General features: G+C 36.7%; 1 protein-coding gene and 1 pseudogene across 1 annotated transcript; both read right to left on the reverse strand.

Moving 5' to 3' along the window:
- Nucleotides 1-4,863: 4,863 nt before the first annotated feature.
- LOC110929870 lies at nucleotides 4,864-7,903 on the reverse strand (annotated as a pseudogene).
- A 15,866-nt stretch (nucleotides 7,904-23,769) lies between these two features.
- LOC110929869 (MDIS1-interacting receptor like kinase 2) lies at nucleotides 23,770-26,356 on the reverse strand. Its single transcript, XM_022173055.2, has 2 exons — nucleotides 24,269-26,356; nucleotides 23,770-24,175 (listed from the first exon to the last, which is right to left on the reverse strand). The coding sequence occupies exons 1-2, from the start codon at nucleotides 26,319-26,321 to the stop codon at nucleotides 23,883-23,885; spliced, it is 2,346 nt and encodes a 781-aa protein (XP_022028747.1). The 5' UTR covers nucleotides 26,322-26,356; the 3' UTR covers nucleotides 23,770-23,882.
- Nucleotides 26,357-26,679: the final 323 nt, after the last annotated feature.

Raw genomic sequence — 26,679 nt, forward strand, 5'->3', positions numbered from 1 at the left:
GTAGCGTTATCAAATAACGCGTGCTCGGGCTCCATCACGGGACCGCCCCGTCCCCTCTAATGAAAAAGTGAGTGTCACATTGGCATCACTCTCACCCATTTTTTTCTTCATTGTGTGTAATAGTTTCAAATGAAAATTTAATTAAAAGAACAGTACACTAGTGCATGAGGGGAAAGAAAAGAAAGTAATGGAAATTAAGAAAAGGAGAAAAAAGAACGTCCTTTCTTGCAATTTTTTTTAAATCAAAAGGAAAGAAAAACTAAACCGAAAGGAAAGAAAAATAAAGAATTTAATCTACTTTTTCTTCAATTTCCTTTCTTTTGCTTTTCTTCATTTCCCGGAGTTCACTATGAAAAAAGAAAAAAAAGAGGTAGAAATGAAAGGAATACAAAGAAAAAAGAAAGGGGTTCCTTGCTCACTAGTCGGAGGTCGGAACAGTTCCACCATTGTCTCTGCCGTCCTATCTTGTATGTTGTATTAATCATAACTTTATTTATCCAAATAAGTTAGTTATAACATCATATTTTACTATTTTATGTCCACCCTGTTCGTGTAATCTATTGATATTGTAGATCAGTTTCTTTTATTTGGGGCATTCGTTAGTTAGGGTTCCTCTTTTGTTCGACTTTCATACATTTTTGATGTTGAAATTCACTAAATTTGCGGCAGTGTACATTGTATCATATTCCTTTCTTATAGATTATGCCAACCCAACGCTGTTAGATTTTGCATTCAAATAACCAAATTTATATTTTGATTTAAAAACAAGGGGAGATAATTATTGCAAATAGGCAGCCTGTTTAATAGATTGAACAATAGTTCTATAAGTTTGCTTGACGTAAATTAGGTAGTAAAACCCGTTTTCTTAATACCAGCTTAGGGGCTAAGTAGTTAATGCGGTAAAATATCGGATATCGGTCAAGGACCGATATTTGAGATATCGGTTATCGTGGTAGGATATTGGTGGGATATCGGTAATTTTAATAACATGCTAAATTTATATATATATAGCAATTTAACACTAACAATTCAGTATACTCTCCTACCATTAACAAATTAACCTTTTGCAACTTGCAAAACATTAACAATTGTAGTAAGTAGGAACTTACTAAGACTTAAAACACTAACATTTAACACTAACAATTAAGACTTAAAACTCTAATTAATAGCAACAATAAGAAAAAAGGCAGATAGTAGAACTAAGAAGAAAGGTACTAATATCGGGAAAATCGGTGATATATTGGTCAAATATCGGTCAATATCTCTGATATTATCGGTACTGATATTCTGACCGATATTTTGTACCGATGTCTCGGCAGGGGGTCCCGATATATCACTGATATATCGGTTGATATATCGGGATATTAACTACATAGCTTAGGGGACATACCCATGATTTTGTTAGCGGAAGCCATCATCATAATCGACATCGTATCCGTGTTCGCGTGTGTGATTATGTACAAGTGTGTGTTTGTATACGGAGAACAACATAAACACAGAGAAACATAAAATGGATATTATTGAAAAATATCTTGGTAACTTGAAATGTTAACAGAGATTACATATATATACTCGGTCGGTTGGTGTGATAACCGCCACTAACTATATTAACATAATAATAATAATAATGAATATAAATATGCTAAGTTTATATTCTAACACCATCCCCTAAACTTAGCATCGGTAATGGCTCGTCCATAGATCTGTTTCCTGTCGTCGTTCTGTCGCTGATTCGTCCATAAACTTGTCATGATTCGTCCATAGATCTGTTTCCTGTCGTCGTTCTGTCGCTAATCTGTTTTCTGTCGCTGATCTGTTTCCTGTCGCTATCCTTCTTCTTTTGTTGCTAACTGCCGTCGCTAAATCTGGATATCCTTTCTTCCTTTTTTGTTCTAATAAATCGATTTCGAGTTCTACTTTCATTAGAATCTCTTGCTTCCATTCTGCAAACTCGCGTGATTGCGGAGTCGTGCGATCGGGATTGGATTCTTGTCCGTCTCCATATCCCCTATTTTCCTTCTTCATCCGGGTGTGTCCGGAATTGTATATTCTTGATAGATTCTCTTCTTCTTCGTGATCATCCTTCATTTCCTGTTCTTCATTCTTTTTATCCAGAACATCTTCACAGGCCATCCCATCTCTTTCGGAAACGTCTTCTTCTTTCCGTGTCATTATCTCGCCTGTATCTCCGTTATCATCGTGACGTCCCGATTCATATTCCATTAATGCAATTTTGTATTGCATTTCCATTATTGCAATCTCTTGTTTCAAGATTGCAATCGCGCGTAATCGAGGAGTCATATAATCGGAATCGCTATTTGTTTCTCGCCTCTTCCCGTGTTTGTTTTCCATCTTTTTCATCCGTATCTTCCCAGGATCACATAATTCTGATCCTAATTCTTCGTTTTCTAACCATGCGCTCTGATACCACATGTTAGCGGAAGCCATCATCATAATCGACATCGTATCCGTGTTCGCGTGTGTGATTATGTATAAGTGTGTGTTTGTATACGGAGAACAACATAAACACAGAGAAACATAAAATGGATATTATTGAAAAATATCTTGGTAACTTGAAATGTTAACAGAGATTACATATATATACTCGGTCGGTTGGTGTGATAACCGCCACTAACTATATTAACATAATAATAATAATAATGAATATAAATATGCTAAGTTTATATTCTAACATGTTGGGGTTGAACATGGTTTAATCAGATCATCATCATCATTCAGATGATTCAAACGTCTGTTGGCAGCGGACATACTTGACATACTTTAACAAAACAATAACAAATGAATGGACAGACAATTATCGAAGAGAATTGAGTGTCTTGGTACCGGTTAATGTTGCCGGTCCTTTCATTTATATACTTGACAAATTTGGCGGTTAATTGAAGCGGGAAAACTGTCATAGGCAGTTTCGAATATACCCGCTTATTATACCCACCATAACTTATCAATATGATCCGAGTTCTAGCTAATACGAATATAAGTACATATACATATCATAAATTAAGTTTAATCGTTTCTTCTAATACTTCCCCCTAAACTTAATTACGCTTAGTAATACCCTTAAGAACACTTGCATTTGCTTCTTCAACAGCCTTTCTTGCATGATCAAAGTTGAATTTTCTTCTTTTCTTGTGTGCATTCCATGCTCCTTCCCAACTGTTTTCAGCATACAGCGCATACGATTCCATTCCAGTTGCCTCCTTGATTTCTTCAGCACTAGTGCTCCTTCCGAGACTGCATTCAGGTACATCTTCCCTTTCTGTTTTGTTGACTCTTGTCTGCACATCTTTAAACTTGTAATAATACACTAGAATATCTAAATACATGGCATAAACGGTCCGCATGTATTCACCATCCTTATATTCAAAGCCCATGTCTTTAGCGATAATCGGCCAGAGATTATCTTCGGTTACACTGTTGTAACCACCATCCCGTTCCACAATCATGTACAGACTCAGCAAATCAACTTTCCTGTTCTCGGTCATCACCGGAGGCATTGGCCTTGTTGTTATGCCCAGGAAAGTTATAACAAACCAAGACACCATTTCGTCGAATTTCTTTTCTAGTTCGTACTTGTAATGGAACACAAACTTGCCATCCTCTAACATATTTAACAGATTCACACAATCTTTGAAATCATTGAATTCCAAAGCCCTTATGATCATCACACTCCAATCCGTTTCATCGGAGGAAACATGTAAATCTTCAAAATAGGAATTAAGGTATTCCTCTTTATATTTTTCATTCACATCATTCAACCTTATCACCTTTTGTTTTTCTTTTAGGCCTAATTCATCTTCCTTCGACAGTCCCGTTATTTCGTTGACAGTGTTATTGATAGGGGATGAGAACATAGGAAATATTTTGCAAGTATCTCCATCCTTTTTAACCGTAAAGCCTTGCATTGTTAACTGATTTAGACTGAGTACATTTCTATCTAATTCCGGTGTGTATAAGACACCCTGAATCAATAACTTTTCATTATTGGACTTGACTTCTACAACCCCTATGCCCCGCATAAACAAGAAATCGTTTTCCCCCGAGTTGGTTTCAACCCCCACTAAATGTTTGATACGCTTGAAAACATTTAGATTACCGGCATAGTGTTGTGTAAATGAAAGACTAACATACCATATGTCTCCCCATGTTCCGCCCTCTGATCCAGTCACAATCATCTCGTTCCTTTCTTCTACCGATTCCTTTTGTTTTCGTATCCCTGCATTTACCGCTTGAGAGACAAGTTGTGTGTTTTCATCATTCTCCTTTGATTTGCACTCGTATATGAAGTGGCCTGGGCGATGACAATAATAACACAATTTTGTCCGATGAATTTTCTTTTGCAGTCTGGTTTCTTCATCTTGGCAGTGTTGGCATGGAAGGGATGTCACCGTGGCTCTGATACCACATGTTGGGGTTGAACATGGTTTAATCAGATCATCATCATCATTCAGATGATTCAAACGTCTGTTGGCAGCGGACATACTTGACATACTTTAACAAAACAATAACGAATGAATGGACAGACAATTATCGAAGAGAATTGAGTGTCTTGGTACCGGTTAATGTTGCCGGTCCTTTCATTTATATACTTGACAAATTTGGCGGTTAATTGAAGCGGGAAAACTGTCATAGGCAGTTTCGAATATACCCGCTTATTATACCCACCATAACTTATCAATATGATCCGAGTTCTAGCTAATACGAATATAAGTACATATACCTATCATAAATTAAGTTTAATCGTTTCTTCTAATAGATTTGTAGTAGTGTGTCTGTTTACTTAAAGTTAATGAAGTGAAGGGGTTTAGTGTTCAATTGTGAGAGAGAAGAATGTGAACTGCACTTGTTATTTACTAGCATGTTTCAGTTCATAGATTTTAGACATTTAGATCCACATTTCAAACAGTGTGAAAGTTTCAAGCTTACAACTTTGATGGTGACACAAGTATAATTAAGGGTTTTTCTAAATATAATGAACTTGGAGATAGCCCAAATGACGCCCTCAACATGATAATTCCCGAGACACGTTTCTCATTGTTGGCCGACACTTTGGATCAGTGAGAATGCATGCTACTGCTACATTATAAACACGCATAATTTCCTTTTCAATTGAACTATCGGTTGGATAAGGGAGTCGCTTGTCCAATATATTTTCCAACGTTATACCACGACTAGTCGAGTAGTTCAGGGATGAAAGGAGGTCCCCAGGATGCTTCCCTCCAATTGTCTCAAGTGCCACCACCCCAAAGCTATACACGTCACATTTTTCGGTCACAATCATGTTATAAGCAAGCTCTACATGTTAACATTTATCAAAGGATTGTTAGTAAAATTTCAATAGCTAATAGGCATAAAAGAAGCTTAAGTTGTGTACAAATACCTGGAGCAATGTATCCTAAAGTTCCGACTATTACCGTTTGGTTGGAGGAATCCGGGTCGAGCAATCGGGCTGCTCCAAAGTCAGCAACAAATCCTTCCAGTTCTGAGTTCAAGAGAATGTTGTTGGTTGATATGTCTCTATGAACAATAGGAGGGCTGCAATCATGATGCATGTATGCCAAAGCATGAGCCACATCTTTGATAATGTTCACCCTCTTGATCCAATCCACTTGAACAGCTAATTCACTGTTACTCAAGGCGCAAAACAGGCTCCCCTTTTCCATGTATTCATATACAAGGAAGTTGCATTTGTTGTGCAAACAAAAACCATAGAGTTGACAATGTTTTTGTGCCTTAGGTTGGTCAACACCTGGACTTCATTCTTGAAACTCTGGTCGAATGCTGGTTGCTCGGCTTCAAAACGATGGAGTTTTTTCAAAGCAAATGTTTTACCGTTAGGCAGTTTGGCTTCATAAACACTACCATAGCCACCGGTTCCAATGCAATATCTGAGGTCAAAATCCTCTGTAGCAGTGATGAAGTCTTCATACGCAATAGTTCCATCATAATTCAATATGGAGCACACATTTCCATGTTTTATTGTTTGTGGTTGGATTTTATTTTCTGTGGCATTGTGATTTTTGTAACACACGTAAACAAGAATCAAGAAGCAAAGTCCCAAGATGATGGGAAGAAAAATGGTCAAATGGTGGACCCGTTTGTGTGTTGTCATATGTTCTTTGCCGGGTGATTGTCCACTCAAAGCATTGCATGACAAGCCACTTTCTCTATCCTGGACTGAAGAACGACTGGGAACGATTGCAGTCAAATTATTCGGATACTGGTTTAGGATAACCAATTCTGTGAACTCCGTACGATTAAGCTCTTCTCCGACAAAACTATTATTAGTAATGTCCAGGGACCTTAAGTAATTGCAATCAAGAAGACTTGTGATAGCTCCCGTCATAAGATTCATAGAGAGGTTTAGATACCTCAGGTAACAAGCATTGCATTGAAATTGTACATTTCCTGACAACTTGTTTGATGAAAAATCAAGGTAAGTAAGCTTTCCAAATTCAGGATGAACGAGACCCATAAGATTATTATGACTAAGGTCGACATGTTCTATGTTCTCCAAACTTGCTATATCAAGAGGTATGAGGCCACTTATGGAATTCATACCAAGGTTTAAAATTTTTAATTGGCTTAGATTACAAAAATTGGAAGGAAGTTGACCTTCAAAATTGTTGACACTCAGATTTAACGTTTGTAGCTTTTGTAAATTAGTAAGTTCCTTTGGAATGGATCCGTTCAGTTGATTTGCGCTTAAGTCGAGGAGTGTTAGACTGACCATGGAACCAACAGAATGTGGGATTGGACCTGTAAGTTTGTTCATACTAATGTCCAAGTACTTTAAGCCAAAGCAATTACTACTTAGACTTGCGATATCTCCGGTGAATAGATTCATAGAGAGGTCTAGCTGCACTAGATTACAAGGATACTGAAACGACACGTTTCCTGACAACCGGTTTGATGAAACATCAAGGTAAGAAAGATTTCCAAATTTAGGATGAACTGTACCCACAAGACTATTATTATTAAGGTCGACATGTTGTAAGTTCATCAAATCTGCTATATCTATAGGTATGGGGCCACTTATGAAATTCATATCTAGGTTTAGAAACCTCAGATGGCTTAGATTACCAAAACTTAAGGGAATGGGACCGTCAAAATTGTTGTCACCCAGATTCAATGTATCTAGGCTTTGCAAATTACCGATTTGGTTTGGAATGGATGCATTGAGTTGATTTGTGCTCAGGTCTAGGACAGTGAGATTGACCATGGAACCAAATGGTGGGATTGGACCCGTAAGTTGGTTTTTATCAAGACAAAGGTATCTTAAATGGGTGAGATTGGTTAGGGAAACAGGTAACTCACCACTGAAATTGTTATCATCAAGAAAAAGATATTTCAAAGTGATGAGATTGGCGAGGGCAACAGGTAACTCACCACTGAAATTGTTGTAAGAAAGATCAAGGACTTCTAAAAGGGTGAGATTGGTGAGGGAAACAGGTAAGTTACCTCTGAGTCGATTCCCATTAAGTGAAAGAAAGGTGAGATTTGAGAGCAAACCAATCTGCTCTGGGATGCTTCCTTCAAGGCCACAGTTAATAAGATCAAGGCTAACAAGGTTTGGAAATGAAGAGAGGTTGAGGCTTCCCAGATAACCTTCAAGGTTATGATTGTAAAAGAATATACCTGTGACACTTCCTGCTTCATTGCAATAGATTCCATCCCAATTACAATAAGCATCTGAAACATTTACATGTTGTGGCCACCAATTAGTTGCAACCAAAGCTTTTGCTTCTAATGATTTGTTGAAACCATTGGCAGATGTTTCTTCTGATAACATGAAAAAGAGAAGAATCATAAGAAGAAGAAGAAGGCGACGAGTGGGAATCTTCATAGGAGAAGTAATATTAGTGGAGGAAGTTGGCGGCATAGTAACGTTTATCAACAAGTGAAGTAATTTACTAAAAATCTGGCAAAGTGAAGTATTTAATATGTGTATATCCCCCAAAACGTTCTACTTATCTAAGTCAATGTCAACGTGGAAAATTTAGTCCAAACTGAGTCGCTTTCTCTCCAAAACATACGTTAGTCGCTTTCTCCTAATTTAATTTCTAACCCCTCTTAAGGGCTTGAATTGGCTTTCATGTACATTATTATAATATTTTTTGAGACTAATTTCATTTGAAAAATAAGTTTGTTATAAATTAAAATTCAGCTAATTTCCTACCTTTACAAATACAAGTAAGGGGAATAGTGTCACGTAGCTGGTGATACTTCTCTATTAGACCAAGCATTTTATCATTTTATATTCGTTTTAAAATTACGGTTTCGTCCTTTATTTAAAGTAAGATTACGTTTTTGCCCTCACTTCAAAATAAAATTATCCGTCCTTTATTTAAAATAAGATTACGTTTTTGCCCTCACTTCAAAATAAAATTATGCTTTTGTCTCTCACTCAAAATTACGATTTTGCCATCGGTTCAAAATTATAATTTTATCCCCATATTAGAATTACAATTTTAGCTCCAGTTCAAAATAAATTTTTGCTTTTGCCCCAAACTAAAAATGACGATTTCACATTTTCGCCCCGTTTCAAAAATTATGATTTCGCCTTCATTTTAAAATTATGTTTTTGCCCGGTTCAAAATAAAAGTTTGCTTTTGCTTCCAATTCAAAATTACGATTTTGCCCTCAGTTCAAAATTTTGATTTTGCCCTGGTTCAAATTAAAAATATTGTTTTATCTCCAGCTTAAAATTATGATTTTGTCCTTAGTGCAAAGTTATATTACGATTTTGTCTCTGGTTCACATTTATTATATTGCCATCACTTTAACTTTTGGCAAATTACGAATTTACCCTAGTCAACAAATACAACTTTGCCCTCAGTTCAAATTACAGTATTGCTATCGTTTTAATTTTTTTAGCAAAACTATAAAAGTGTTTTTTTAATTGGTTGACTCGATTTAATTTTTTTCCATGTCAAGTAGCTGCCTAACACTCGCTCATTAATCCTGACAAACTACAGTTTTGCTCTGAGCTCAGAACTACGGTCTTGTCATCGTTTTAGTTTTTTTTTCTAACAAAATTATAATAATATTTTCTTAATTGATTGAGAATTGTTCGGCCATCCCCGCAACACGAGCGGGGCATCAACTAGTATTATAACAAAAATCAAATAACAAGTAATAATAATAATAACATAATGCCAAATTTTTAACTAATAGACTTATTTTATGATTTTTATCGACCCTTTACGTATTGTATATTATTTTTATTTTTAATGAAAGTATAATTTTGTTAATTTTTGTTGTTCGGATTTGTTTTATATTTAAAAAAAATCTAGGTAGTTGAAAGGAGTGCTGCCCAGTGTCTTGATGGTTTGATAGTAGTTTAGGGTAAAAATGATGAGGCAATGTAGGATTGGAGAGAGCTAGGGTAGTAGAGAGCTAGGGTAGTAGACAAGGACACCCTCCTTAGGTAATGCGTAGTGGAGCGTTTTGGCCCCTTATAACGCCGTAATGGCGCCGGCTACACCACCCCAAAGGGTGCTATGCCCAAAAATTTTTTTGAAGTGATATATTTTTCGCGGCGTGAAGAGGAACCATTTTGAATTTTTGACCGTTTACAAACGGTCATTTTAATAAAAAAAAATTCAATTTATTTTTCAACCTTTCCTTTAAATCATTCTCCTCTCCTATTTTTTTACCACACACACTCAAACATTCTCATCTCTTCCATATTTTTTTAGAATTCTTGATATTTTATACAATGCATCCATTCAACTGTGGCTTCATTCCTCCCCGATCTAGTGCGGACCCAAACCAAAGTGGTAATCCTACTCGCCCCGTGGCGCCGGTTCCCACTAGACCCAACCCTTTCGGCTCCGGTTTTCTTGATTACAATCAACAAAGTCCCGAGTTCATGAATCTTTTGAACCAACCGCTATCATGGGACCCTAATCTCTACGGGTGGAACCCAAATCAAAACACGGATGGGATGGGGTCGTCTCAAGCGTTTGGGTCGGCTCAAGCTTTCGGCTCCCCACTACACGAACCCGATGTTGTTCCGGAGACGCAACCCGAGGTACCGGATACGCAACCGGAGACGCAAAAAGGAAAAGGAAAAGCAAAACGGGCACATAAAAAGAAAGTGGAAACCAACACCCGAGCGAAAAAAAATGTGATAACGTGGGAGCCCGAAGAGGAGTATGCGTTAACCCGTGCTTTCATCGATGTTTCGGAGGACCCGGTCATATGTATTGAAAAAAATATAATCTTTGATTGTGTAATTTTTTTATGCTAGTTTAATGTTTATTTTTTTCTAGTTTAATGTTTTTTAATTTTATTGTACTTTTTTTTATTTAATGAAATGAATTTTATTTTTAAAAAATTTACAAATGAATTAAAAAAATAAAAATTAAAAAATGAGTAATGATTACACAGGGGCTTTATGACTACGGCCTCAAATTACATAACGCCCCATAAAGCCCCGGGGTGACGTGGCATGCCACATGTCGCATAACGCCCCTGAAAGGGCTTTATGACTACACATGCCGCATGTGTAGTCATAAAGCCCTTTCAGGGGCGTTATGCGACATGTGGCATGCCACGTCAGCAAGGGGCTTTATGGGGCGTTATGCAATTTGAGGCCGTAGTCATAAAGCCTCTTTGTCATCATTACTAAATTAATTTAATTTTCATTTTTTAAATAATTTATAAGTTTTATAAAATTAAAAAACATTCCATTAAATAAAAAACAATACATTAAAATTAAAAAAAAGTTAATAAAAAAAATTACACTTAAAAAATAAATTTATTCTTCGGTTTCATTTTCGTTCTCTCCTTCTTCCTCTTCGTTTTCTCCAGCATCCAAACCTACGTCATCAAAGTTCCCGTCTTCGAATTCCTCAACCTCTTCTTCCTCGGAATCTTCGTCGTGATCACTGTTGCATCGAATTGGGCGAATCGCCAAGCATGCTCAACCAAATCCGCCTTCAACGTGTTATGTATTTCTCTAGATCGCAATAGTTGAGCATTTGCGAGTCTCTCTTCCATTGTCGCTTGGGTTCCTTCGACTAAATCTTCGGGAATATAGTTTTGGCATATCGCTCTTCTATCATCCTCAATGATCATATTATGCAAAATGATGCAAGCATACATGGTCATTCGTATTCTATCCTTATGCCACATGCGACAAGGATTTCTGATAAAATGCCATCGTTGCTGTAGAACCCCAAAACACCTCTCGATATCCTTTCTCGAAGACTCTTGTAATTTTTTAAAATACTTTCTTTTTTCATCGAAAGTTTCAGAAAACGTTTTAACAATAATCAAATACTCAGGGTAGATACCATCGGCCAAGTAGTAGCCATGCTGTTGATGCAGATTTTGTGTCCGATGCTTGTCGAATAGATTAGTTATTATTTTACGCTGAATTTGTAATAGTTAGTGAAACGGTCTATCGAACGTGTATAGACCCACTCGTTTGAAGTGGTCAAACGAGAGGGTTATTCGGTTGACCGTGTGTTGTTGCAAGACAAGTTATGGTTGTTAATGTTGGTGTCGAAGGATAAGGCATCGAAGGATTGATGATATCCTTCGATGAGCTCGAAAGATACCCATCGAAGGATGAAGATGGACCTCGAAGGATATGTGATCCTTCGAGGTATGTATGTGTCTTTCGAAAGCTGGATAGTCGACAGATGATCTGTCGACCAGTCAGCTTGATCCTTCGACTGTGCAACCTGTGTTTGGTATAAATACCAACACCTTGTCTTGTAAAACATAAGAGTGAGAGCACAAGTGTGTGCTAGAGAGTGATAGGAGGTTTGAGTCCTCACCGGGAGAAATCACCACTTGATTTCTCCCTGGATGTATACTTCTTTGGTATTAGTTCGGTTTCCATGTAATCGGGCCGACTTGTAATGTTTACTACCGGATTAATACAAAAGTTGTTTGTTTATCATCTCTTTATCTCTTCCATCTATGAACATTATCATGAAAATCACGGATTGGATCCCGAAACAGGGACCTACAATTGGTATCAGAGCCATGGTGCCCGATTTAGTAAAACTAACCGTTTACTAAGTCACATGTGCTCTAGATCTGTGATTTTTGTGGGTTTTTGTTCAAGATGTAAAAATGGTGAAAGTGAGAAAAACTCAGATCTGGACCCGAATATCCAGATCTGTGATAAAACGAGTGTTGGGTTTTATGTTTTTCTCCTAAATCTTCAAGTTTTCTTCATCAAAATTCGTGTACAAACGTTTTCATTGAATCTGCAAATTTACCCAGATGTCTGTGTTCTTGATGTTCTTCACATCTTCATGTGTTGAAAGATGTGAAGAACTTCGAAAGGTCTGCCACTCATTCGAAGGGTCAACCCAACTATCTTCGAAGGATCATTCTTGTTTCGAAGGGTCAAATTTTTGAAAGATCAGTTCTGACAGCAGCTGATGTGTGTCAGATCCAGATCTGACATGTGCCAGAAAAGTCAACTTCACAACCTTCGAAAGATTCTTTTCTCGAAGGATTATCTCACAACCTCGAAAGATCAAATCTGTTCGAAAGACAGAAACTGATCTGTGAATCATCTTTCGAGACCGAAAGATCTGTGCTCGAAACTTCCAACACCTTCGAAAGATCATTTCAACAGCTGTCACAGGATAATTATTTCAACAACTTCGAAGGATACATCCTTCGGTTGTGGAAACAGCTGTCACACAAGAAAAATTGTTGACTTTTGGGGTTGATGTTGTTGTCGGCTGTTGTTATCATCACACAAGAGAAGAAAATAAAGACAAAATGAAGATGATGTTTATCGGCTGACTTTGGGGAAAGAGATTACAACTGTTGTCGGCTAAATGGAAGTATAGGGTTGGTCAATTTTAGCGGTGGTGACTTTATCAAGTCAAAAAGTGGGCTATGGATACCTGTCTGTGTCTGTATTAATTGATAGAGAGCAGACAGAACAGTGACTTTTCGAAGGACATCGTACACAGTGACTTTATCAATAAATAAAAAAAAAAAAATTTGTTGTTTATTGCTTGTGTACACTGCCCAAGGCAACACCCATGTGCACCGCCCAAGTGCCTAAATTAAATGTGTGTGTTCTTGGCTCAAGTCACCGCCCCAATTAACCAATAAGTTGATTGTTTGTTGTTTATGATCACCGCCCATACAACTCAATTCAGCCAATACAGCCCAAAGCAAGCCCAATGCACCTCCAAGACATCAAATGATATTCGTTGTTTGTTGTGGGTATTCAATCTTTCATTTGGTCAACATAGGACAAAGGTTGACATCATCATGACATCACTAATGTGATGTCATGGTGAGGTGTAAACGGGAATGGGTTTGTGGCGCTCCGTGCTTCGCGTGTCGAACTCTGGGGCGCACGACGGAGGAATGTCGTGACGTCGGGCTTGAGCCGGACATAACCGTGTCGAAACCGAGTCGAACCAAGCCGAGTCGCGTCCACACAAAGTGTATCAATGTGAAAATCTAGCGCCTAAAGTTATATTTTGCTAGTTAAAAAAAAAAAAAAAAAAAAAAAAAAATCCATTGGAACAAAGGTTTTTGATGCAGAGTGGGGTCGGGTATTTGCGGAGTTGATCTGAATCGCGCTCCTAATATCAAGGTCAAAATTTGTATGGATTTTGGGAGCGCGCGGAATGATTCGGAACGATGAAAACAGAAGATGATGAAAACTTGATGTTTGAAAAATTGTGGGGTAGTCACGGTTACCGATGCAATGGCAAAAATGGTAACGCGACTATTATGGGCCAAAAACAACACGGTATGTTCGCTTCCGCACATCAGTATTTATGATTGTTACCGGTTATTCGGAAATGTTCGAAAGGATTTTGTTTATTGTCATATTCTCGCATTTGAAGACGAACGTATGAACCTGGAACGTCTATACCGATCCTAACGAGTTCACAAAGTCTTTGGAGGGATACAAGTCGGATCCTACGGGGTACTAGGCGAAATTTCTTTATCAACTAGAATATGCAACGAAGAAATCTTTTTGTTTATTGTCATATTCTCGCATTTGGTAACGAATGAATGAACCTAGAATGTCAATACCGGTCCTAACGAGTTCACAAATTCTTTGGAGGGATACAATTCAGATCCTACGGGGTACCAGGGGACGCTCTTATTCAACTAGATTATGCAAAGAAGAAAGTCATGTTCGTGAATTTTCGGAACCGAGAATATTCAATGAAGATTGATGACAGTTCCGCTCAGTGGAGGGAATTGGTGAACATTTGACGACAGTTTCTTTGAAGTGGAAAGAATCTGTTAAGGTTTAGAGATTTTACCAAAGAAATGGGGGGATAAAAATTTTCATTTGTTGAATTTCTTCGGTAAATCTCTAAACGCAATCACAGGTGGTAGAGTTTGTGATTTTCTGGTGAGACAAGGGGGTTCTGCGTGGAATGTTTTGCACAGACACATATTTGAGGATTTTAATTAATTCTCCAGCCAGCGTGAAGGGTTTTGCACGGAAACATACAGGTATCTAAAGTCGACAGTTGTTTCAAAGCGCTGTTTACCGAAGACCTGGGGAATCTTTATGGAAGTTGATAATTCAAGGCTGAAGACCTGCAGGATTCGGTTTTGGGTTTGATGTTTCTTTGGGATTTTACAGGGATCTGGGGGTAACTCAATTCGTTGAGTTTGCAAACGATGTACTTGGTCAAGCTGACTTCCTGGGTACTGATGCTGAAGATCCGTAGTGCATTACGTGGTCGACTTCACAAAGGCGAGACAATGAGATCTGGATGTAGTTCAACTAAGCGTGCCGTTTGGTTGAGCTTGCAAGGGATACACTTGGTCTAGCTGACTTTCCTGAGTGTTGATGCTGAAGATTAAAGTGCATTACTTGGTCGATTCCACAAAGACGGTTTACAGAAAACAGTTCACCAGAAATCTCTATCAATGTAGTATGCTTGAAGATCAAGACTTGATGCAGTTGTTAAAGAATGGAACCCTTATCAAATGCCGGTTGGAGTATTGGAAGATCAGCGGAAGATCGGTCAATTGAGTCCTTTGAGGAAATTGCACAACACTCAACACGGATGCGCGCACTCTGAGGGGGAAATATTTTACAATGAGCATCAAGATACTACTTACCTGGATCATCGGTCAAGGGGGAATTTGTCAACACAGAGAAGATGAATACTTGACTGAAGATTGATTGCAGTTGCATTTTCAGCATTCGACAGCAACGGACAAGGGGGAATTTGTTGATGCAGATTTTGTGTCCGATGCTTGTCGAATAGATTAGTTATTATTTTACGCTGAATTTGTAATAGTTAGTGAAACGGTCTATCGAACGTGTATAGACCCACTCGTTTGAAGTGGTCAAACGAGAGGGTTATTCGGTTGACCGTGTGTTGTTGCAAGACAAGTTATGGTTGTTAATGTTGGTGTCGAAGGATAAGGCATCGAAGGATTGATGATATCCTTCGATGAGCTCGAAAGATACCCATCGAAGGATGAAGATGGACCTCGAAGGATATGTGATCCTTCGAGGTATGTATGTGTCTTTCGAAAGCTGGATAGTCGACAGATGATCTGTCGACCAGTCAGCTTGATCCTTCGACTGTGCAACCTGTGTTTGGTATAAATACCAACACCTTGTCTTGTAAAACATAAGAGTGAGAGCACAAGTGTGTGCTAGAGAGTGATAGGAGGTTTGAGTCCTCACCGGGAGAAATCACCACTTGATTTCTCCCTGGATGTATACTTCTTTGGTATTAGTTCGGTTTCCATGTAATCGGGCCGACTTGTAATGTTTACTACCGGATTAATACAAAAGTTGTTTGTTTATCATCTCTTTATCTCTTCCATCTATGAACATTATCATGAAAATCACGGATTGGATCCCGAAACAGGGACCTACACATGCTCGTAATCGTTCCTGTTTGCATGAAAACCGGCCTTTGGTATAGTTCCAGAAATGTAGCCCTCTATTAATGGTGAAGCCTCTAACGTATTAATATCGTTAAAACACCCGGCTACACCAAAGAAGGCCGACCAAACCCAAAGGTCGTATGACGCAACACCTTGTAATACCAAAGTTGGCCCTTTTTGATCACCCCGTGTATGTTGACCTCGCCATGCGGTTGGACAATTATACCAACGCCATTGACGACAATCCAAGCTACCAATCATGCCGGGTATTCCATGCTTTTCTAGATGCACCTCATATATTTTTTGAAGGTCGTTCCAAGTGGGGTTTCTCAAATAACGTTTTCCATATAACTGGCATATACCTAAAATTTAAAAATTAGTAAGCTACTAATTTTTAAATATGTAAGCTACTAAAAAATAAATATGTAAAAGTAAATAAATAAAAGACAATAAAAATTACCATAGCAAAAATGTTCCAAGCAATCTCGGGTTGTTTTCTCCGCCATCTTCAAATACTCGTCGTTGATGTCGTACGTGTTTCCGTATGATAATACGCGTAAGGCGGATGTGACCTTTTGAATTGAGGTGAAGCCTAGATATCCTCGCGCGTCCATTCTTTGCTTAAAGAAATCATACCTATTTTCCAAATCATTATTAATGCGCAAAAATAACCTTTGGCTCATCCGAAAACGTCGTCTAAAAACATTCGGTCCGTGAACCGGTGTCGCATCAAAATAGTCTTTCATCAAACGCTCGTTCGCGGCTTCACGATCTCGCAAGATATAGGTGCGTCGCAAGATGGGTCGTGGAGGGGGAGTAGGCCGAATGTGCTCAAATGCTTGTATCACAAAAGTACATGTCTTCGTCGGGCGAAAAAAATTTTCGGTGAATTTCGGTGAAAGAGTCTTCCGACGGGGAACCCATTTTTTTTAATAAGGTGAGACTACCTTTTTTAAAAATATATAGAGAATGAGAGTGGAAATGTATTGAGTTGTAAAAAAAATGGAAGAGTAGGAGGGTATATATAGTGTGAAAACTTAAAACAATTGATTTTTTTTATTAAATATGACCGTTGTTAAACGGTCAAAAATCAAAATCATCAACACATGGCGCCGCGATAATATTCACGCCGTTTTTTTTTTGGGCATAGCGCCCACCGTTTTGGTGTGCAAGGCGCCATACCGGCGGAGGCGCTATGAGGGGCTAAAACGCCCCACTACGCATTACCTTAGTGGAGACGCAACTTAAATTCCTGCTTGGCCATTTTCGATAGACATCTGGGTGAAGGGACGAATCGAGGCTTTTATCCCGGGTTCCCGTGCATCAGGGGGCACAATCTCATGGTAGTCGAGGAGTCGAAAAGTAACAATATTTGAGTTTGGTATTATGACTAACCTCAGTTTAAAATTAACGAAAAAACAAGGGTATTTTCATTATTACAATTAAAATATCTAACATATAAAATATCCTAGATCAAAATGTATACCCTATATATGCCTTACGGGTAGGGTTGGTCCCGATTCAGGTATAGGATATCCGGGTATAAATAAAATCGGTTTTGAGTTTTTTTATGGGGTCTAGGTTTTTTTTTCATACCTACTTAAAACCATTAATAAAAATTCATTTGGACTTCTAATGAAAGGTTAAGGGCTGTTTGGGGTCAAGTACTATTTTATAATGAGAAAAAAAGCCGGTGATATTGGGAAGGAACAAAATATAAAGGACGGGTCGGGTCGGGTCATATTGGTCTCTGGCTTCTTCCTCAGCTTCTTCGGTTCTTCACACGCTCAACTCACACACATGCACCTTATTGGTTGGGTTTTTAGTGTTTAAAATGGGCGGAAGCAAAAAAAAAAAAAAAAAAACCAGATTGGACAACAAAGCAGCTCATATGTACTGAACCGATGGTAGTGCTTAGTTCCTAATCCGATTGATTAAGAAGAAGAAATTTATCCATCCAATTAGTTTGACAAAATGTTCTAATTACTAAAAGCTACCAAACAAGATAGTGAAACTGAGGAGTAGTGGGTACTGACGGTTTGGTATCGGTATCGGTACCAGATTTTTGGTACTCAACCGCTTTGATATTTTCCACTTTTTACCTAATCTCTGTTACCAATTGATATGAACCATTGTATTATAAATACTAACATTAGAAAAAGCGAGATATATCAAAATTTGTTACCATAGTGTATATACTCCAGTTGGTTACTTTTAATCAAATTGTTACAAAGTAAAAAGTAAGAAGCAACATGATTGCTACAGTTGGAAGTTTTCCAACCCATGAATTATTAACTGAATGTTCAAGTAATTGCTTATCAAAAACAAAAAAAAAGTATGTGACGTATTGACATGGTCAAAACCCAAAAATGTTCAAGTAATTGCTTATCAAAAACAAATAAAAAGTAGGTGCGTATTGACATGGTCAAAACCCAAAAGCAAAACATATGTGGGGTTCGGCTTTTAATATCCATTTAATATCCATACCGTGTAGCCTTACAAACAAACGCATGACTCCAGAATCTAGACCAAAACAAAATACCATGTCAAAACCAAAAAACGGATCAGCTTCATTTGTTAGTAAGAAACCATAATACCAAAAGACAAAAGTAAGGTAGCGTTTGGTATGCAGGAATGAGAGGTGAAATGAAATGGACCATTGAGAGGGAATGAAGAAAAGAGTGTTTGGTTGGTCGATGGAATGGAATCGCCCATTCCAAAATGCATTCCATTCCCTCAAAATCATTCCATCCCTGCCCCCTGTTTTTTTTCCATTCCATTCCCTCTTCACCCTTCATTAACAACAGCACAACTCACTACCGTTCCCACCACCCACCACCGCCGTCATCCGCCACCGTCACCCGCCTTCGCCGCCACCCGCCACCACCGTCACCCGCCACCGTCTTTGCCGCCACCCACCTCCATCCCCGCCACCGCCACCATCCACCATCGTCGTTGCCACCTCTGATCACCGCCACCACCCACCTTCGATCATCGCCGCTGCCACCTCCGATCACCGCCGCCATCGCCACCCACCTTCGTCATCGCTATCAACCACCACCACCACGCGCCGCCACCACCTGCCACCACCGTCGCCACCGTCGCCACCACTACCACCTCTGGCCACCGCTGCCACCCACTTTCACCGTCACCCACTAACACCACCGTTGTCACCACCCGTCGCCGTCTCCACTCGCCACCGTCTCCACCCACCAGCACCACCGCTGCTACAACTGCCACCTATCACCACCCACAATCACCACGCATCATTGACCACCGCCTTCCGATTTTATCCCTTCGTCTTTTCTCGCATACCAAACAACAAAAAAGTAATGATTCATTCCATTCTCACATGGTAACCAAACAAGACATGGAATGGTAAAAATTAATTCCATTACCTCATCCATTCCATTACCTCGTCCATTCCATTCACCCGTCCATTCCATTACCCTATACCAAACAGACCCTAAAAGATACAAAGTATCCCAAACACCACATCCAAATGATTAAAAAAACCAAAGAAAGTTAAGATTCGTTTAACCTCGCTATTTTCTTTGTGTTTTCCATTTTCCTTTGTCATTTTGTTTGTTTACTGCATCCTCGATCTCTAAAGAATAACAAAAAAGAAAGGAGGCCAATCTCTTTTTGAGTTTAGTGATCTTAATCACTTTAGTCTAAAATTAAAATGTTTAATGTCCTAAGTGGATCTGGCAAAACAAGCCCATTCATTCTATTTTGGGTTGATATGGGTATTTTAAATTTTAAGATGGGCCAAACAAAATTAGTCACTAGGTTCGGATGGGTTATGGAGTGGTGGATAAAAAAAAAGAGTAGGTCACGATGGGTATGAGATAAAACCCAAACGGGTCAGGATGGGTATAAGATAAAATCACTAAACTAATTACTACTCGTAGATATCTCTCGTAGTACACTCCCGTCGTTCTTCGTTTAAAATTAAAAAACAATTTTAAAAATAATTAAAAAAAAATCCCAAAAAAAAAAATTCTAAAATATCATAAAAATCCTAAAAAATTCTAAAAAAATCATAAAAAATATAAAAATCCTAAAAAATCAAAAAATCCTAAAAAATCTAAAAAATAAAAAAAAATCTAAAAAATCAAAAAAAAAAATCTAAAAAATCATAAAATTCTAAAAAATAAAAAATCTCATAAAAAATAAAAAATCTAAAAAATAAAAAAAATTCTACAAAATAAAAAAAAATCTGAAAAATTCTAAAAACCAAAAAAATCTAAAAAATCAAAACAATTCTAAAAAATCATAAAAATTCTAAAAAATCCAAAAAATTATAAAAAATAAAAAAAATCATAAAAATAAAAAAAGATCTAATTAATCAAAAAAATTCTAAAAAAATCAGAAAAATTCTAAAAACTCCAAAAAATAATAAAAAATCAAAAAATTCTAAAAAATCAAAAAAATTCATAAAAAAACAAAAAAAATTCTAAAAAATCATAAAAGTTCTAAAAACTAAAAAAACTCATAAAAAATAAAAAGATCCAAAAAATCAAAAAAATTACAAAAAATTCTAAAAAACCAAAAAAATCATAAAAAATCAAAAATTTCAAAAAAACCATAAATATTCTAAAAAATAACAAAATTCTAAAAAGTAAAAAAATCATAAAATTTTGAAAAAATCCAAAAAAGTCTAAGAAAATCCAAAAAATATAAAAATTCTAAAAAATAAAAAATAGGATTTTTTTTTTGATTTTTTAATTTTCTAGATGTTTTATAATTTTTATGATCTTTTAGAATTTTTTTATTTTTTTTATTTTTTATGATTTTTTGGTTTTTTATAATTTTTTTGATTTTTTAGAGTTTTTTTTATTTTTTAGAGTTTTTTTTGAATTTTTAGAATTTTTGAATTTTTTAGTTTTTTAGAATTTTTATGATTTTTTATAATTTTTATAGATTTTTCAGAATTTTTTGGATTTTTTAGAATTTTTATGATTTTTTAGATTTTTTAAATTTTTTTAATTTTCTTGATTTTTTTTTATTTTTTTAGGGTTTTTTGGATTTTGTTTTAATTTTTATGATTTTTTAGACTTTTTTTGTTTTATTTTAGATTTTTTTGATTTTTTAGATTTTTTTTTGATTTTTTTGACTTTTTAGATTTTTTTTTATTTTTATAATTTTTTGAATTTTTAGAATTTTTTTGTTTTTTTATATTTTTTCGGATTTTTTTTATTTTTATGATTTTCTAGATTTTTTATGAGTTTTTAGAATTTTCCGAATTTTTATGATTTTTCGGATTTTTTAGATTTTTTTTATTTTTTAGAACCTATCTTAACCCAAACCCATCCTAACACAAACTCATCTTGACCCATTACCCATCCAACCCTTTTTTTATAATACACATCCTGACCTATACGTATCCTAACCCAATCCCATCTTCATTCATTATTCAAACCCATCCAACTTCCCTACTTTACCATCATTAGTTCAAACCAAGTGGATGGTGCTCACATAAAATATTACAAGATAATTTGAGACATGCAAATGTGTATGTAGATAATGTTATAGCCTAATGGCATCTTGAGATAAGATAGAACTTTGGGACTAATAGTTCTTCGGTTTGATTCCTACAAGAGGAGTATTTCCCAAATTATTGGGTTTTCTCCTGAATTGGTGTATAGGCATGATGCTTTGTGGAGATGGATATGATCAGATGGTTCCGTTGGTGGCACGATGATACTCCAGTGGTCTGTCAGTATTCTAAATTTGCTGTTAAAAAAAAGATAATGTTATACATATATGGATACATATCACAAACAAATGGGAATTTCATCCACACAAGTTGTAAAGATATTAAGAAAGTTATCTAATGAGTTCTATCCACCACAATGTCGATATTTTTGTTTGGTAATTTATTCACACGACCATACGAATATTCATTTTAATATTAACTTATTATTATATATTGGTTTATTTTTAACTTAAAACTAGGTTATAACTCCGTGTATCACACGGGTCGAATACATGAATTTTATATACTAAATAATATATCTTTAGAAACCTCTTTTATTGCACGGGTTGAACAAATATAATTTTATATATTAAATAAAAAAAGTTATATCTATAAGAACCATATTGTATAGGTTGAATTAATATAATTTTATATACTAAACAAACAAGTTATATCTTTAAAAGCGATTGTTTTACACGAGTTCAATAAATGTAATATTGTTTACCAAATAATAAAATAATACATCTTTAAGAAACCTCATTTATTACACGGGTTGAATAAATATAATTTTATATACCAAATAATAAAAAAAGTTACATGTTTAAAAGTATGTGTATTGCACGGGTTGAATAAATGTAATCTTCTTTACTAAATAATAAAAAATATATATTCTTAAAAAAACCCTGTGTATTAAAACTTGTAAATGTAACGAAGTCTCAATAAATTTAACCATTTATTTAAACTTGTAAATGTAGAAATAATAAATAATAGGAAAATTGGTATTTAATAAACCAACCTTTGCCCAGTTGGTAAATAATAATCCAACGTACAGAATTGGTATATAATAATCCTACCTATCAACATGTTGGCACTCAATGGACCCCCGTTAGTTTTTTTTAACTGAAGTTAGTTTTTAAGTTTTATTTATTACACAAACAGTCCCTGTAGTTGTAATTTACTAGTTTTAACTATGAATTAATAACCAAAATGGTCCCTGGGGTTAATAGCCACAACACCGCCACCACCACCACCGCACCGCCACCACCACCACCGCCACATCACCACCGCAACACCACCACCACCACCACTATCGCCGCACGGTGGTGCTAGTCTTGACGGGTGGCGGTGCTGTGGCGATGGTTACGGTGGTGGAGGTGCTATGGCGATGGTGGTGGTGGTGGTGGTGGCGGCGGTGCTGTGGCGGTGGCGGTGTGGTGGTGGTGGTGGTGGCGGTGCAGTGGCTATTAACCTCAGGGACCATTTTGGCTATTAACTCATAGTTAAAACTAGTAAATTACAACTACAGGGACTTTTTGTGTAATAAATAAAACTTAAAAACTAACTTCAGTTAAAAAAAAGTAACGGAGGTCCATTGAGTGCCAACATGTCGATAGGTAGGATTATTATATACCAATTCTGTACGTTGGATTATTATTTACCAACTGGGCAAAGGTTGGTTTATTAAATACCAATTTTCCTAAATAATATTAGTTAATTTTATTTTATGTTTTGTAAAATCTATTTGATATCAAACTGAACAAAACGTTCAGATATATAGTTAATATCAAGAGTAAATTACGATTTTGGTCCCTGAGGTGATATCACTTTTACCCTTTTAGTCAAAAAAACGAATCTTTTAACATCTGAACCCACAACGTCTTTTTTTTCTAACCCTTTTGGCCCCAACCAAAAGGGTTAAAAAAAAGACGTCGGAGTCCAAAAGGGTTAGACAAAAAGACATTGAGAGCTCGGATGTTAAAAAAATCATTTTTAGGCTAAAAGGGTAAAAATGATATAACCACAGGGGCTAAAATTGTAATTTACTTTAATATCAAATTAGATAACTAAGTTTGAATTTGAAGTAAATAGATAAATATAAAAGTAATAATTAAACTAAAGAAATATTTAGTAGGGGAATTATCTACAATTAATTAGAAAAGATTAAACTAAAATTATAATTATCCATAAGACATGGCCTTATATGATGACAAGTGTCCTAAAAGTGGTTTCTTTTATTATATGTGTAGATGTATAGATTTTTTAGGGTATTACATTATCAAACACTTATTTTGTATGTTTTAAACAAGCTATGTAATATTACGATTATCAGGCGCCCTGTTAGCAATGTCGGTGTGATTTTTATGTCAGTTAATGGAGGGGTGTTAAGTGTTGAATTGTTAAACATAAAAAAGTGAACTGCACTTATTATAAACTAGAATGTTTCAAGTTTTGTTTCACAGTGACAGAAGTACAATATGAAAAGAGCTTGGAGATAGCCCATATGATGTCTTCAACATGATAATTCCCGTGACACCTCTATCATTGTCGGCCGACACTTTGGATCTGTGAGAATGCACGCTACTGCTACATTACAAACACGCACAATTTCCTTTTCAATCGATCTATCGGTTGGATAAGGGAGTCGCTTGTCTATTATATTTTCCAAAGTTGTACCACGACTAGTCGAATAGTTCAGGGATGAGAGGAGGTCTCCAGGATGTTTCCCTCCAATTGTTTCAAGCGCCACCACCCCAAAGCTATACACGTCACATTTTTCAGTCGCAATCATGCTATACGCAAGCTCTGCACGAACGTATATACCAAAGGACCGTGAGCAAATTTTAACAGCTAATAGAGTAATGCACATAAAAGAAGTGTGAGATTAAGTACAAATACCTGGAGCAATGTATCCCAAAGTTCCTGCAATTACTGTTTGGTTGGAGGAATCTGGGTCGAGCAATCTGGCTGCTCCAAAGTCAGCAACAAATCCTTCCAGTTCTGAGTTCAAGAGAATGTTGTTGCTTGATATGTCTCTATGAACAATAGGAGGGCTGCAATCATGATGCATGTACGCCAAAGCGTGAGCCACATCTTTGATGATGTTCACCCTCTTGATCCAATCCACTTGAACAGCTAATTCACTGTTACTCAAGGCGCAAAACAGGCTCCCCTTTTCCATGTATTCATATACAAGGAAGTTGCATTTGTTATGCAAACAAAAACCATAGAGTCTGACAATGTTTTTGTGCCTTAGGTTGGTCAACACTTGGACTTCATTCTTGAAACTCTGGTCGAATGCTGGTTGCTTGGCTTCAAAACCGTGGAGTTTTTTCAAAGCAAATGTTTGACCGCTAGGCAGTTTGGCTTCATAAACACTGCCGTAGCCACCAGTTCCAATGCAGTATTTGAGGTCAAAATCCTCTGTAGCAGTGATGAAGTCTTCATATGCAATTGTTCCATCATAATTCAATATTGAGCACACATTTCCATGTTTTTTTGTTTCTGGTTGGATTTTCTTAGCTGTGGAATTGTGATTTTTGTAACACATGTAAACAAGAAGCAAAAAGCAAAGTCCCACAATGATGGGAAGAAAAATGGTCAAATGGTGGACCACTTTTTGTCTTAGCATATGTGCTTTGCAGGTTGATTGCTCACTTAAAGCATTGCACGACAAGTCAGGTTCTCTATTCTGGATTGAAGAAGGACTGTGGCTGATTGCAGTCAGATTCTTATTTAGAGACTGATTTAAGAACACCAATTCCGGGAAATCCCAATATGTAAGTTCTCCTACAAAATTGTTACTACTGAGGTCTAAGTGCTTTAAAAGACTGCAAACAAGAAGACTTCTGGTAGCTCCAGTCATCTGGTTCATAGAGAGGTCTAGATGTTGTAGATTACATGGATTTTGAAAAGACAAATTACCAGACAACTGGTTTGATGAAATATCAAGGTAAGAAAGTCTTGACAGGTTTCTGGGAATGGGACCCACAAGACTATTATGATTAAGGTCCAGTTGTTGTAAGTTAATCAAATTAGCTATATCTGGAGGTATGGGACCAGTTATGGAATTCATGCCAAGGTTTAGAAATTTCAGTTGGCCTAGGTTACTAGAATTTGAGGGAATTGGACCATCAAAATTGTTGTCACCCAGATTCAATTCATATAGGTTTTGCAAATGAGTAATTTGGTTAGGGATGGATGCATTGAGTTGATTTGTGCTCAAGTCTAAGACTCTAAGACTGAGCATGGAACCATAAGATGGTGGGATTGGACCAGTAAGTTTGTTATTACTGAGATAAAGGACTTCTATATGGGTGAGATTGGCAAGGGAAACAGGTAACTCACCACTGAAATTGTTATCATAAAGATAAAGGTATTCTAAATGGGTGAGATTGGCAAGGGAAACAGGTAACTCACCACTGAAATTGTTATCATGAAGAAAAAGGTTTTCTAAATGGGAAAGCTTGGTGAGCCAAACAGGCAAGTTACCACTGAAATTGTTATAAGAAAGATCAAGGTATTTTAAATGGGTGAGATTGGTGAGTGAAATGGGTAAGTTAGCTGTGAGTTGATTCTCCCGAAGTGAAAGAAAGTTGAGATTTGAGAGCAAACCAATCTGCTCTGGGATGCTTCCTTCAACACCACATCTACCAATAACAAGGCTAACAAGGTTTGGAAATGAAGAGAGGTTGAGGCTTCCAAGACCAGTTCCATCCCCAAGGTAATGACCAACTAAGTATATACCAGTGACACTTCCTGCATCATTGCAAGTTATTCCTTCCCAGTTACAGTGATCAAGTGAAGCATTTGCATATGGCCACCAAGCAAGCAAAGCTTTTGCCTCTAATGACTTGTTGTTGGCATCATTAGCACTAGCAGTGGTGGTTTGTGACAACATGAAAAAGAGCAGCATAATACTACTGAGAAGATGCGTAATAGTATCCCACATGATATATATTTTTTTTATTTATCAATGAAGTTTGGTTTTATTTATGCTTTCTCAACTTTGGTAATGAAAATATATATGCATTCCTATTGCCGTGTTAATTAAGTTTACAAGTCAATGGCTGAGAGGAACCTTTAGTCAACAATTAAGATGTTTTTATTTTCTACCACAAAAATTCTAACCCCTATTAAGGGTTGGGGATGGGCATGTCTTTCTCATAAGTTTCTCTCCACAGTCCACAGTGGTCCTATTAAAACTGTGAGTCCAACTCCTATGATATGATTCTTGATTAATTCACCAAAGAAAATAGATAGAAGCCAGACTAGAAAATAGAGAGATAATTAGAACTTGATAACTTTCA

The sequence above is a fragment of the Helianthus annuus genome, chromosome 3 (assembly GCF_002127325.2).
Source record: "Helianthus annuus cultivar XRQ/B chromosome 3, HanXRQr2.0-SUNRISE, whole genome shotgun sequence".
Lineage (NCBI taxonomy): Eukaryota > Viridiplantae > Streptophyta > Magnoliopsida > Asterales > Asteraceae > Helianthus > Helianthus annuus.

Bases quoted from the DNA above. Each gene is read 5' to 3' on its own strand.
- LOC110929869 (XM_022173055.2), bottom strand. From the start codon at position 26,321: ATGTGGGATACTATTACGCATCTTCTCAGTAGTATTATGCTGCTCTTT. The intron at 24,176-24,268 runs GTATTTGTACTT...ACGTTCGTGCAG, and splicing joins TTTGGGATACATTGCTCCAG to AGCTTGCGTATAGCATGATT.